This window comes from Leptinotarsa decemlineata, unplaced genomic scaffold (assembly GCF_025532065.1).
Source record: "Leptinotarsa decemlineata unplaced genomic scaffold, Ldec_3_MD MMD2_tig00026330_RagTag_RagTag, whole genome shotgun sequence".
NCBI lineage: Eukaryota > Metazoa > Arthropoda > Insecta > Coleoptera > Chrysomelidae > Leptinotarsa > Leptinotarsa decemlineata.
This window is the reverse complement of record NW_027412690.1, coordinates 12,174,237-12,190,259: the sequence shown is the minus strand read 5'-3', so window position 1 is coordinate 12,190,259 and position 16,023 is coordinate 12,174,237. Positions and strand designations below refer to the sequence as shown.

The following is a 16,023-nucleotide window of genomic DNA, read 5'->3' as shown; positions in this document are numbered from 1 at the left end:
TCAGACTTGGGTGCCGGAATCGGAGTATTTGGCACGTGCACATATGAATAGAAAAATAAAAAACCAAATCAAATATGAAATATGCCGATATCGCTGATGTCAAATAAATGGAACATGTGTTCAGCTATAGACTTTTGGACCACGTATATATTTTAAATTGTATTCTTATTCTAGATTGTCGAAAGAAAATTGAGAGGAGAGATAAATTATACAAAATAATTGAGCTGTTAAAGTAATGGAGCAAGAATATACCATAGATTTATTGGAAAATGTGAATGTAGAAGACCCTGCCTTCAAACAAATGTGTTGGGAAGTCGCAGAAGGTGAGTGAATATAATCAACACAAAAAACAATTAAGCTCCAATGACTGTTTTAGATATCAAGAATGGTATTGTCACGTTTATGGATTTCATATTACTGCTAAATAAATTTTTAACCAATGATTCTCCATTGAAAAGAGAACGAGGAATTACTGTAGTAAATGAAGTTTTGAAAAAATTGCCCCCGGAGTTTATGACTTCTCAGGAGATTCGAGCAATCGCTGAGTATTATACTGCGAATTTGAGTCATCATCATCAGGTGAGCATAGCAAAGTTTATTGCGAAGAGATCTTTTTGAGACAGATCTGTTCATGGGATCAGAGTGTATCTGGTGCAGGGAAACACCATCAAAATAATTATAACAGGTGCCCCATTTGGTATACATTGTCAATCACTCTTCAGAGAGTTGAGAAAAAGGACCACTACACCTTATTTTGGGTACTTGAGAAACACTTGGATTATCATAATTGTCAGACCGAAAATGCTGAACAATTAACTTATTGAAAACATGGAAACCCCAACTGCTTTTTGGAACATGGGTCGATTGAATAAATACATTTAATATTCACACTCATCATAATTGTAACTTATTATTATCACATACAAGTCCATAGACTTCTGCTGTGCCTATAAATGTATGTACGTACACCAATTCATTTCAAATTTTGTACCTCAAAACAAGTATCTACTCATCTATCGAGTATCTCATTTATTTGTATTTTGTACTTTATTGTAATCGGGAACTTGAAATAAATGATATAAATGTTTTTCTATGCGCCCTTGCTAAACACATTTCTTTGTTTGAAAGTATTGAAATTCGTTTTAGGGCCTGCCTTGTACATTACAGGGAATTTTAACTTTGATAGAATTTGAAAATTTTCCAGGAGAATGTGTTCCTGATCTTCTAAAATCAATCTTTCGGAATGTTTCTTGTCAGCAACAGCAGCGAGCTGACAGATATAAAATTTACTGCATATTCCATATTTTGTCAGTGAAGTTTCAAGCTGGTAAGTACCACACTCGGAAGTCTTAACCGATATATCACTTTTGAATGTTTTTTCCAGAATTGGTTTCAATGAAATTAGAGTATGTTCATGGAGTGATGAACGCTATAGATGGCGAAAGGGATCCTAAAAATCTTTTATTTTTATTCAAATGGTTGAGAATATTTTTTTCTTTCGTTAGCTTAGGACACTTGTCTGAAGATATGTTTGAAACTATAGCTTGCTACTTTCCAGTTGATTATACAGTGCCTGTTAACTCAAACGTAGGTATTTTTTGCGTTGCAAGTCAGCCCAACTTATTTTCCATAATCATTTTCAGTTTTCATATTTTTGAAATTATCAACCAAAAACCATATTTTAGAGTCCTACAAGAGATGATCTGGCCGAAGCATTGCTACCCTGTTTGTGTGCCATTCCCGATTTTGGAAAGTACTGCATTCCATTAGCATTGGAAAAATCGAAAGCTCTAGGGAAAGTAGCAATACTGGATTCTTTGAAATTATTGGTGAGTGAAACATCAAAAGTATAACTTTACTTTGGAAATATTTAGCGTCATATACGTTTTAAATAATTTATTTTTAAAGTAGTACACACCCCTCTTAGTTAGTCATCTCCATTGGGATCCTTTAAACTGTTGGAACTCAAAGGAAAGGTATCTCGTTGTAGATACTCTTCCTACTACCTTGGTTTGGTTTATTCTATAATAAGGCTGGATTACATGATTTTATTGTGGTGTGATTTAAAAAATTATCCATATCTAACTTTATATTTATCTATATGATTTTGGAATATAATACTGGAGTAAAGATTCATAACTTCTAGTTGTTCAAAAATTGGTTTTCAAGATTCATTTTATGTGGTACCAAAGACAGATTATTATCTAAATATGTACCAAGAAATTCAGCACATTTAGTTTCAACACTTCATTGATATTAAACCACTTCTCTGCAGTTGACATGTAAGTTTGACTGAGTGTTCAGTTTCATTGATAGAATAGAAAAAGTATGCATCATCTGCATATAAAATAGAATTTGGATTGTCATATAAGTATTTACTATTTGTAAAGTCAAGTAACTCGTTTGTATAAAGTAAAAACAAGAGGACCCAAGATGGAACCCTGGGGAACTCCCTACAGTCAATTTCTCACTGTACTTATTATTCATGAACCTGCCTGTTTTTATAGTAGGAACATTGCCATTCATATGGCATTTAGTTTATAACATTCAAGTTGAAAAAATTCAACACATTCAAAGGAGTAGAATTAATTCCTTTGCAAATATTGATTCTTGGCAGGTTTTCACAATGCGTATCTTAATACTTGGGCACAGGCATCCTCGTATACAAAATGTATATAATAATAATAATAAATGATTTTATTGAAATAAAAAATTTGGGATACCGACTGATAGTATTTGATCTGGTTCTGAATTCACTGACGTTATTTGTATTTATTATTCGTTATAAAATTGACTTGCTAGAGCCATTCACATTATTTTTTTTTAGTACTCTCTTTGGAGAATAAAAATATGGATTAACAGCAATATTAGGTTGGATAAGCTCACAGTCATAACTGCAATCGTCCAATCTAATAACCATATAATCAATACATGTATTACTGACCAATAATATCCTGGTTTGGTGAACATCCTAGTTGCTCCCAATAAATTATTACTCAGTTGAAATGAAAGAAAGAAGTCTGTCAATATTTTGCTATTAATACTAAGTAATCTATATTGAAATTACCACAAAGAATTCTTTGATTTGTGCAGTTTTCTTAGCTATCTTCAGTATCTGAAGATCAAACGTAAGTCCTGCTGGAAAATCAAAACTATGGAGAGATAAAAGGAGCAAATGACAATGGAAAGATAAATATAATGCATTGTAATGTTCGAGGAATAGCTGGTAAGGCTACTGATTTTGAAATCATCTTGGATCAATACAATGTAGATATTTGCTGCGTTACAGAGCACTGGCTAAAATACCAACAATTAGAATATTTCAAATTGAATAATTTTCATTTAGTAAATAGTTTTTGTCGTAATGACTGCAATTATGGTGGCATTGCCGTTTTTGTGAAGAACCATCTAGTTACAATATCAAAGCCAATAAATTTCCATGGCAATGTAGAAAAGCATTTTGAAGCCACTAAAATATGTACAGAATTTATCAAAGGCAGGCCTAAAATGTTTGTAGTAAATATTTATCGTACACCTCATAGTGATATTAAAATATTTTGTGATAAATTATATGAACTGATCTGTAGTATATATACTGACAAAGACTATCTGATAATTTGCGGAGATATCAATAAAAATTTTTTGAAAGACACTTTGTTTGTTAGAGAGATAAACAATATTCTCAATGAATTTGGAATTGTAAATCATATCAAACTTGCTACTCGTATTACCAATCGAAGTCTCACTTCTATTGATGTAATTTTTTCTAACATTGATGTTGAAAAGCAACTAATCAAAGAAAATCATTTATCTGATCACACTTTCCAAATATGCCAGTTTAAAGTCCAGTATGAAAACTGTTGAAGTTTTATTAAAACACGATATGTCAGAAAATTATTTAATAACTTTCAAAAATTTGTTAGAAAGGGAAACATGGGAAGACGTGTTCACGTCAATTATTACCGATGATAAATTTAAAAGCTTCTATATCACATTTCAATATTGTTACAACATTGCTTTTCCTTTAAAAAAAAACCTATGTTAACAAAAATAAGAAACCATGGTACTCTTCTGAATTAAAGGAACTCCATAACATGTTATGTGAAATGTCAAAAATTGTAAAAGTTCATTTAATGATTTGGTCAAAAGTAGGTATAACATGTTAAAGCACTACTATAAAGAAAAAGTGAAAATAGCAAAACACATATAACAATGATAGGCTGCAAAGGGCACCAAACCTGATGAGAGAAAGTTGGAAAATAATTAACGAGTCAAAAAATAAACCAAATTTCAATTCAGTGAATCAACTTACTGTTAAGATAAAAAAAATAGCAAATCACGAAGAAATAAGTAATATTTTCAGTAAACATTTTGTGAATGTGAAATGTACAAGGCCGGAGCCTGATAAATTGAAATTAGGTCCTTTCAATGAACATAGCTTTTTCCTTTGTCCAACCACTCCTCAGGAGATTGAAGAATATATAACTAAAACAAGAAGTAACCATGCTTCTGGGATAGATGATATATGTGGAAAAGCTGTAAGGTTTGTCAAGGAAACGATAGGTTTGCCTTTAGCTCACATAATCAATGAATCTTTTTTGTCAGGACAGTACCCATTGATTCTAAAGGTCTCTAAATCTATACCAATTTTCAAAAACAAAGGATCTAGAGAGATAGTAGATAATTACCGAAATGTCTGCTTACAGAGCCAACTAGCCAAAATTTTTGATATGGCATATAATGAACGTCTCAATAAATTTTTGAATCAACATAACTTATTATTTGATTGTCAGAATGGATTTAGAAGGAACAAATCAACAAATACCGCCATATCTGATCTCAATACTACCGTCTATAGCTGCCTTAATAATAAACAAAATCCCATTGCTCTTTATTTTGACCTAAGTAGAGCGTTTGATACAGTTGATCACCAACTACTCTTGGAAAAATTACACCGAATTGGCATACGAGGAGTTACAAGTGATTGGATTGCTTCATATCTCCATGACAGACAACAAATAGTGGTAAAAAATCTAAAGAAAATATTGTGAACATTGGTGTCCCTCAGGGGTCTATATTGGGGCCAGTTCTCTTCACAATTTTTATAAATGATATGGTTTATTCATGCTCTGAGCCAAAAAAACCATTATGTATGCTGATGATACTAATATTCTGATTTCTGAGAATAAATTACAGGATACTGTATTCAAGGCAAATATTTGTGCTAATGATTTTCATGAGTGGTGTGTGTTCAACGGATTGCTAGTGAATTTGTCCAAGACATTTTTTATGGTGTTTACAACAAAAAATATAAATTATGATTTCAGTCCTCTAATAAGAGTTAATCATCAAACAATAGAACAGGTGAATTACATCAAATTTCTAGGTATCAAAGTAGATCAAAAAATGACATGGGATCCTCATATTAATGATCTAACGAATGAATTAAGCACAAGTTGCTTCATCATCAGGCAATTGAAAGGTACAATATCTCTGGAAACCCTTAAACTGGCTTATTTTGGAATAGTGCAATCGACAATAAGTTATGGAATAATGTTTTGGGGTAACTCTGTACATATGAATAGAGTTTTTGTTATGCAAAAAAGAATTATCAGATGTATGGAGTGCACTCCAAAACATCATGTAGAAAATGGTTCAATCAACTAGGAATTCTCACAGTCCCCTCACTTTATGTGCTGCAGATCATATTATACGTTAAAAAAGATGAAAATTATTTGAGGAAAAAAAAAAGATATACATAATTACTGTACAAGAAACAGTGAAAGATTATACCAGCCATACTCACGATTAGGAGTTGGTCAAGACTCCCATGTATATCAAGGTATTAAATGTTATAACAAACTCATGGCTATTCATCCTGAGTTAAGTTTAATGAGTAGGAATGAACTAAAATGTTGGTTGAATGAATTTTTAAAAAACAAGGTGTTCTACTCTCTTCAAGAATTTTTAAATTGTTGATGTTCATTGTATATTTTAATATTTTACTTATCAAAAATGTATATGTATAATCTTGTAAGTTTTAATTACTTTTAAGCTCTCTTTGTGACTAGTCCAATAAGTTTCATGTATTTACACTTTTTTTATGTTGTACATGTGAACTTTAGTGATGAATAAACTTCTATTCTATTCTATTCTGTAATTTTGTTTCAGAGAAAAGGATGTCTCGTCTTTGAAATATCATTGTATATTGACAGTGCTCCAGAGATCTGTTCACAATTACTACAACTGATATTCTCAAATTTCAAGAATAATCCTGAAGTAGTAACTGAATCACTTCAAGTACTTTCTGATGTGATAAAGAAAATTTCCGAACAAGATGAAAATGAACAGTATAAAGCTTTATTGAGCAACATAATTGATACTGTCAAGGGGAACTTGTTACCTGCATCTAATCTCTTCAAAACTTCGATAAAAATTTTGGTTAATGCAGCTCTTGGTTCAAAAAATTCAACCAACTACGTTTTACAGGAAATTGTACCTCTTCTGTCGAACGTCCATCAAATGACAATACAGGAGCTTCCAAAGGTATCGGTTCTGAAGTCTCTAGTGGAATTGACTGAATGTTATTTGAAGTATCATGAAGATTTCAACGGTTGCAAATGTTTTCCGGAGCTGGCTAGAGTTCCTTCCTTGTGTTTAGACCTACTCAAAAGTAACATTAATTTCAAAAAGGAGGCATACAATTTCTTGACTGTTTTGGTTCCCTGTCTATCCACAAATGAGAGGTTAGAACTTTATCCAAGGCTAAAAAACTCTATTTTAATTGATACAGGGCCTATTCTGGAGAAAGCTGTGTTGGATTGTCTGAAAGCTTTAGCGAAATATTATTTTGATGAAGTAAAAGAAAAAGTATTGTCTTTCGATGGATTGGACTGTGTGGAGGTTGATAGAATTTTACATGCTCAATCTGTGTTAGGTCATTTGAGGGAGCATCGAGATTACGTTTCAGATTCCTTCTTGCACTGTCTTAGGAGCTCTAAGTATGCTACAACTGCTGTGGAAAATATTATGATGATGTTGCGAGAGACCGTAAATGATTTTGGAATCGCAGAAGCCCTAGTCGAAAAGGGTGCGGTAGATATCCTAATTGAATTAGGCTTGTCGAATGGAGACGATATTAATTCAGTTCGTAACATTTCCGAAACTCTGCAACTGTTAATAGGACCGCAGAAAAAAGAAATTCAAGAAGAAATCGTCATTAGGCACTTGCAAATAGTTTATTCGCACACACTTCGATCAGAAAACAATATAATGATGTTGAATGGTATTATCTTCAGGCTGAGACGAGACGTTAATGTAATGGACAATGTTCTGGAATTGTCTTTTACTATCACCAATAGTTGCGACGAGTATTACGCAGGAGAAGCCAGGGAGCTTTTGGCCAATTTAATCAACAAATATCAGAATGGTGAGTAGCATATTACACAAGAATTTTTGGGAAAGAAAGTTTTTGGCTTTCTACTACTCTATCTTGATACACAAAAAGAAGGATGAGGGAGTCTTCAACAGAAAGGAAGGAAGTAACTCTATACATGGCTGTGTAGATGATGCAAACAAGTAACTTTGAGACACAAACTGAAAGAAAGTCCTCCTGAAACAGCTACTTTCACATAAGCATTGAATTATTTGAAAGAAAAAATTCTTTCGAAACAAATACTTCTGTATGAACACTGAATTATACAGAAGATACTTTTCTCTACTCAGTTTTTATTTCAAATAATCGTTGTGGAATAAAAATCAGATATCATTCACATGAGTTCTACTTTAAATGAATGGTAACAACTTGCATTTACATGGAACACTGTCATCCTCACTGGTATACATCGATGTTTCACCTTAAGACACTTGTCCTAAGGCTCTTCAATCAAGCTCATTCCGTGACCTTAGAAAATTGTAATTCATGAATGAAGTGTGTGTATTTTCTATAATGTTATCCAATTTGGTACTGAAGAGCCTTAGGGCAAGTGTCTTAAGGCGAAACATTGGTGTGTACCAATGAGGATGACAGTGTTCCATGTAAGTACAATTTGTTACCATTCTTTTAAAGTAGAACTCATGTGAATGATATCTGATTTTTATTCCACAACGAATATTTGAAATACAAACTGAATAGAGAAAAGTATCTTCTGTATAATTCAGTGTTCATATAGAAGTGTTTGTTTCGAAAGAATTTTTTTCCTTTCGTGTAATTCAATGTTTATATGAAAGTAGCTGTTTCAGGAGGACTTTCTTCCAGTTTGTGTCTGAAAGTTACTTCTTTGCATGATCTACACATCCATGTATAGAGTTACTTCCTTCCTTTCTTTGGAAGACTCCCTTATCCTTCTTTTTTTGTATCAAGATGGAGTAGTAGAAAGCCAAAAACTTTCTTTCCCAAAAATTAATCACTCCTAAAAAATATAACCCCTTCAATTCACACAAGAATTATTTATGATAGCACTGAAAAGAGCCAGAATAACTATGACTTCGTTCTGAATGAATATGTAGAACTGTATCCTACATAGAACATGTGCGATATAATTTATTGTGATTTTTCTGTTATTTCATTAAAAATAGAGTAATTTATTTTGATTTTTATGTATTATGTGTAAATAAAGTACATTATTTATGTTTATATTAGGCTTACCTATCTGGAATTAAAGTCCTTCTTCTTCATCTATTATTATTAGTTATATAGTAGAGATATTTTGCTGATGAGAATCATTTGTTCTGATCTCTGATTTCATCAAATATCTTGAAGGATTTTTTATTGAAAAATGTGTTTGTATATTATATAGGAGTACCTATCTAGACTGATCCTTCAGGTGAGTTTCATGTTTTGTTTTTATAATTGATGAACTCCCATTGAGATGTTTCAACTACATTTTCCTGTTAGATTTCCAATTATACCTACCCATACCTAAAAAGAGAATCTGTCTTGGAAATGAGTTTGCGTTATCCCATGTGGGATAACGCAAACTCAGATGTGGTTGTTAGGTTAGGTTAGGTTAGGTTAGGTTAGGTTAGGTTAGGTTAGGTGCCTGGACACGATGAATATGATAAGGATATAATTGCTGTTCCTTTAAAATCCTGTAAACTGTCATGTGGCTCACATTTAAAGTTTGACTAATTTTTCTTGTACTTGTCTCTGGATATTCACTAATTTCTTCGAGAACCGCCTCCTCTAATTCTACAGTTCTTGTAGTCCGTGGCCGTTCTACTGCAGAATTTGTTTGAAAGCTTCCAGATTCGGAAAGTTTGCCGGAAAAGATTCGCAAATGTCGCTGCACAAGGAGTCACGCGTTGGGGATACCTTTCCTGATAGATGCGTCTGGCCTCGCTTAAATTTGCGTCAGCCAAGCCGTATGCAAAAACCATATCAGCCACTTCAGCATTCGTAAAGTCGGGCAGGGTACCAAAAAATCACTTTATAACCTCCGAACTGTGAATTTGTCAATTGATAGTTGAAAATGTGACCGAACTTCTATTTTTATAAACAAACTTTCATAGCCTACTCGATTTATTTAACTTAATTTGCAAGCGGAGAGTGACAAAAATTATTGAAATCAAATTTGGCTATAAAGTAATATGCATCGATATAGAAAATTGTAAATATCTCGAAAACGATCACCTCCAGCTTTGTTGAGGAGGTGTACCTTTTTTACTTGGAGAAGGAGTGGAAATTAGGTTTTCTCATGAAAAGTACCAAAAGTTTACTATCAAAAAAGTTAGGGCAATTTGAAACAAATAATGACAGCGTACGCAGCGCCCTCTTGATGTTACATGAAAATCAATACGAAATTATGATTTCCCACATCAAAAAAACCCCGGGTACCGAATTTTGTGCAAATAACTCATTTTTTGCAAGATTTATTATCAAAAAGCGAACAAAAAAAATCAATTTTAACACCCCGTATCGCCGAAACGAAGCAATTTTGGACACAAGTTCATATAGACTTTTTTTCTTAAAATTGTCTCAGGAATACGTCACTCAAATATTTCAACATACTTATGTTACACCCTGTATGTGCATATTGTACCACAGTGTCTTAATAAATTAATATTACTATTATTTATTAGGATTCAGTACTAATGACCCACCTTATTCCATCTCACCACCTTACATACCAAGTTTCAGCTTGGCAAACCTAGTTGTACCTCTGTAGATCAGCTGTCGGAGTGGAGCGAGAGCTAATTAACATCGAGGAACTCGTGTAGTTAACATCGTGTTAGTACAGTAGATGGAGAAATTATTCTGTGTGGTTCCCGCTAGTTTTGTCAAGCTGTACTTCTAATCAACAAGCAAGGTAACAACCGAATTGGTTATTGGTATAATTTTTCCAGGAGAATTATTGAATACTCATTTATCAACTCTGAAACAAAAATGTTTACAATCGTTAAACACTCAAGTTACAAATACAGTACCTACGATAGCTTGGATAACTAAAGCACTTCTCATGAGAAACCATCCACAGGGCATACCTTGGCTTGATTGGGTAAGTTTTTGTATATTCTTATACCCGTACACAAAAATGAATATTGCGTTTTCTCTATACTATTCAGTTGCTGGGGATGATTGAAAAATACACTGAAGTACTGGATGGATTGAAAATTATTATGAACGATAGTTATGATTCAACTCCAAACTGCCACTTTAACATAATGTAAGTTGTGTTTCTTTTTTTGTAAGGTTAAATAATTGTGATGACTTTGAAGAGGTCTCCTTTCCTTCTTCTGCTTCCAACCAGTTGATTTCATTAGCAATTTGTCTCGTAGAACTGCAGGTTCAACAGTGTGGGTTTTCGTTTTACCACGAATTTTTAAATAAAATACTGAAGAAATATGTCTTCGTTTAACAGGGTAATAGAAAATGTAACTGAAGATCTCTCAAACTTTCCGCCTTTTGCAAAAATTGCTATCAAAAATATTAAATATTATTTATCATTTGTCTGTAACTATGTCTGCAGTTTTTGAACGTCCATTTCCATATTTTACATTGACGATCATTAGAGAGGTACTATAAGGATCTATTCTTGGATCTCTCCTCTTTTTAACATAAATTATTAAGGTACCTCTTTTTATAAAAACCTATTATTCTTGCCTTAATAACTCATCATGTCCTTTTCCATTTCATCTTTTATTCTTTAAAAGCCAGCTGTGACGTTTAAAGTGAATTTCACATGTAATTGAATTTATGCAATGTTCATTTTCATATTTTATTTTTTATTCATCAATCATCTTCTATACATATGCACCAAACTGAACATTCAACATTCTGTTAACTTCAATTTTATATATATATATATATATATATATATATATATATATATATATATATATATATATATATATATACATCGGAAAAGTCTAGGGATATTTTTAAAAATGGCAATAATTTTTTTTACATCGCTTTAGGGAAAAAAAGTTGACGGGTGATTATTAAACGAATGTAACTTACAACAAAATTTATTAAATGGTCAAAAATACTGAGTGCGCATATAAGCAAAACTAAAAAAAAATATGGCTCTTCTTTGACACCCCGAAAAAAAAACATAATACAAAAAAAATTGGAATCAGTACAAAGTATGGCCTCCACGCTGGTTTATTACGGCCCTACATCTATCGTGCATCGACAAAATGAGATTGTCAATGTCTTGTTGAGGTACATTTGCCCATTCAGCGATTAAAAGCTCTCTCAATTGAAACGTTGTGTGAATGTTCCCCATATGCGACATGTGGACGAGCATTATCGTGCATTAGGTGGAAGTTTTCACCAACAGCACCAGCAAACGGACGGACGATAGGTAGAAGAATGGTGTCGAGGTACTGTCGAGCTGTGAGGGAGCGATTTGGAAAAACGAGATCGGTTCTGCCGCCGATCATGATTCCGCCCCATAGCATTACTGTACCACCTCTGTATGTGTGGACTTCCTGGACGTGTCTCAAACGTTCATTATTTCCAGGTCGTCTCCGCAGTCTTACTCGACGAGAATCTGGATGAAATCCAAATCTGGATTCGTCTGTAAAAAAAACTGTGGCCCAATCACTTGCATCCCAGTTTTGATGTTCTTGACACCACTCTAATCTTCTACCGCGATTGCCTCTCGACAAAGGTGGACATTTAAGTGGCCTTCTGTTGTGGAGATCTGCTTCATGCAGTCGATTTCTGACAGTATCACGACCAATGGTTACCTGGTGCGTCTGCTGCAACACGTTAACCAACTCAGGTGCTGTGATTGTCGGTTGTCTTCTTGCGGTTAAGACCAAAAATCGGTCTTGAACTGCAGTTGTAGCTCGTCCTCGCCCTGGATGTTGTTTGGCAACTGGACTGCCAGTTTTACGGAAACGCCGCCACAATCGACTGATAACACTTTGGGAGACCCCCAAACGAAGAGCTACATCATTTTGTCGCATGCCACCTTGAAGAAGCCCTACAGCTCTATTCATCTCAGCCAATGGTAAGTGATGGCGTTCCATGTTAAAGCACAATATTTCCAGTTTAATTGCTGGACAAGAACTGCATAGAATGTACAAACTCGACACTTTTAGATTATTCATTTTAGCCAAAAAGCTACAGTTTGTAAAAAACTTGATAAAAGATTAGTTACCGTTTTTGCAGGCTTTGTTCAACCCATAGAAATCTACAGGGTGGTCGAGTGTACCAATTTAATCGAAATTAAACGACCTCATGCATTTATTTGTATGATATTTAGTATGTTATAAAAATATCCCTAGACTTTTCCGATGTGTGTGTATATATATATATATATATATATATATATATATATATATATATATATATATATATATAACCTTGGTCGTGTTAATATCAATACATTAATTAAGTGGAAATTAGACAAAATATTTTATCTATATCATTTAATTGAATATGAATTTCCACAAAATAAATAAGTCATCAATATCACAAAAAAAAGAAACTTGGATTAAACACGAAAACATCATCAAATTATTTTTATTACATAATAAATCATATTTCTGAAATTCAAAATAATTTTGAAGTAATGATTGTGTAACTATCTGAAGTCGCCATGTTTTTTATTCTCTATTATTCTTATTACGATTTTATCATATTTTTCAGGTCGTTATACAAACAAAAAGCTTTCACGTTCATATCAAATAGAATATGTGAAATTTACAAAGAAGGTAAAACTGTCTATTTGAATGCCATGGGAAGTATAATGGAATTTATATCAGCAAAAGTATTTCTAATTCATTTTTCTAAGGTACTAGTGGTTTTATTTGCCAACGAATTTAATACTTCATTTGTTGTTATTTCAGATTTCCAGAATAATTCTACTTTGTTTGGAGAAAAATAATGAACCAGAAATCCTACAAGCAATTTTGAGTAAGATCAGTTTTATTGCCTGTGACCAACCAGACTTGATAGAAAGTCATCTAGAAGACTTTTTAACTAGAATATTGAAATTGACTTTGTATAAACAAAAAATGGTAAGTTAGTTGGCAGAAACTGATTCAAGTCAACGTTCACGTTGGAGTAGTCCTTCATTCTAACCTGCATTTAGCGTTTCCCGTATTTTTTTTCAAGGTGTTATTAGTTGAAGTAATGGTTGTTCCTGCAGCTCTTCCTGCAGCTCTTCCTGCTTTAAGCTCATTATTTTCACTATTCTTCCTACGACATATCGAATGACCCGTCAAATGATATAAAGTCAAATAGAAACCACACCGTCCAAAACGTGTGTGACGTCAAAAGACTAGTTCATATTATCCTCCAGTTTGGCAACACTGCGCTAATTTTATCATTCCGTAAATGAACATGAAATATTAATTTTTGAATGATTTATTTTTAAGAGAGTCCATTATCAATTGATTATTCATCATAAAACAATTTCATGTATTTGAATAATAAATTTTAGTGAATTTTGAACAGTTATTTCCAACATAAATTCCCGAAGATGTTCCATGTTGCTGCTGATCAGAAACGTTAGATATTTCTTGAAGAGTTGATTCCACAAGTTTATCAGATATTTTTGTTTGTTGTGAAGAAGATGGACAATTCAATATTTTGTTAGGAACCTCAATTTTGTTATTCAAACTATCTTCTATAGCGGTAGCTGGAAATCTGCCTCGGTAGCAGAAGCATATACAGGGTGGACCATCGAAAACTTGACATGGAGGTTTTGGGTACTAATCTTGCAAATCCGTAAAAACGCTCTGACAGGTCGATTTTTATTGGGAGGAGGACAGTTTTTTCCCCATTTACAGCGTCGTCACTTCAACCCCGGAGCAGAGGGGTGAACAACCCTTAGAATTCTCTAAACAACAGGGTACATTTTTTTAATTTGGACCAACCATATTAAATTTAGTGTTGAAGTTGCTTACTTTATTCTCATGTTAGCATATTTAGTTGCGCATATGGGCACCTCCAGCTTCCATGCAATAATAGAGATTCTGCTGGAAACGTTCTCAAACATTGTGGAGCATTTCTCGAGTGATTTGGCGACATTCATTTGTGATTTGTTGCCGTAAATCTTCGAGTGATACAGAAGGAGTACAGTAAAGTCTGCTTTTCAAATGACCCCACAGAAAAAAATCTAACGGCGAAAGGTCTGGTGATCGTGGTGGCCATTCGATAGGGCTTCGCCTCCCAATCCAGTGATCCAGTAAAGTCTGATCTAAATACTGCCGAACAGGCAGAGCATAGTGCGGAGGAGCCCCATCTTGTTGAAATATCAACAGATCCTCCCGATAATTGTGGTAATTTTCAATAATCTCAGTGAGAAGGGGATTAATAGTATCTTCCAGAAGCTCCAGATACATTTGTCCGGTTAAATTGCCTTCTAAAAACAATGGGCCAACAATACGCTCACCAAAAATTCCAGCCCATACATTTAATTTTTGTGGACGTTGAGTATGCACTTCATGAAAAATGTGAGGATTTGAATCAGCCCAATAGCGACAATTATGGCGATTAACTGTGCCATTTAGAAAAAAAGAACATTCATCACTGAAGCAAATGTTGAAAACAAAATTTGGATATACACTACCTTGCACTGACGAGTGGCCAAACAGCCCGAAACCGGTCTGGAAGTGTGTTCCAATAATTGAAAATCTATTGCGGCAGTTGTATCGCCAACAGCATATGCAGGAATAACTTCTGTGGAGAATCCGACACCTGTCGGATATAATCCAACGCCCTTCGTGGTATTAGCCAGGGGAGTAGTTGTTTTCTGATAGGTGTTAGTCCATTAACTTACTGTGTAGGGAGTTGAGACTGGTCTGAACGAATTGTTCTTAGATAATTTGATTTATAGCCAGTCTTCAAGTATGCCCACTGACTATATGTGAAACTAGTAATAATGTAGATATCACTTTTGCAAGATTAGTACCTAAAACCTCGCATGTCAAGTAGCTTCTGCTACTGAGGCAGATTTCCAGCTACCGTGACGTTTCATGGATATAAATTCACATTCGCAGTTGTACAAAAAATGTTGTTTGTAATTGGTATATAACATTCGTGTATTTATGGCATATTCCAGAGAATTTTTGTCCTCGACTTGCGGTTTTGGCCAAAAATCAACACTCTCATGTGCCATTAAAAAACATTCATTTTACGCATCTAATACAAAAATAACTTTTTTTTTAGTTTGCCAAAGCTTTTTTCCGAGTAGTAACAGCGGCCGTGAGAGTTTAATTTTTTTTTTCTTGTTTTGCAGGGAGTAAGAATTGCGGCACTTGAAACGCTCACCTTATTCAGTCAAAAGCTTTCAGTTTATAGACTCATACCTTCCAAAACTGAAGTATTGACTCATCTAAATCGGTGTCTTGACGACCGGAAACGGCTAGTGAGACAAGCTGCTACGCAAGCAATAAGTTCGTGGTATCTTGTGGAGGCTTCTGAATAACACTTCAGTGTTTTTTTCAATTGTAAGATGGAATTGTTTTGTATAAATATATTTTGTGGTTTGATCAGTGTCTTTCATTTACGCAATTTATTACAAAAATAGAAGACTGTTCTCAAAAATATTAAGAGGAATCGTCTGA

At 33.7% G+C, this 16,023-nt stretch overlaps 1 protein-coding gene across 1 annotated transcript; it reads left to right on the top strand.

Annotated features, from left to right (window-relative positions):
* Positions 1-20: 20 nt before the first annotated feature.
* Positions 21-15,948, top strand: Mms19 (MMS19 nucleotide excision repair protein). Its single transcript, XM_023164190.2, has 11 exons — positions 21-323; positions 377-579; positions 1,147-1,327; positions 1,385-1,587; positions 1,686-1,829; positions 6,172-7,429; positions 10,345-10,496; positions 10,564-10,664; positions 13,100-13,244; positions 13,300-13,470; positions 15,696-15,948. Exons 1-11 carry the CDS (start codon positions 236-238, stop codon positions 15,882-15,884), a joined length of 2,835 nt encoding a protein of 944 aa, XP_023019958.2. The 5' UTR covers positions 21-235; the 3' UTR covers positions 15,885-15,948.
* The last annotated feature ends 75 nt before the right edge of the window (positions 15,949-16,023 follow it).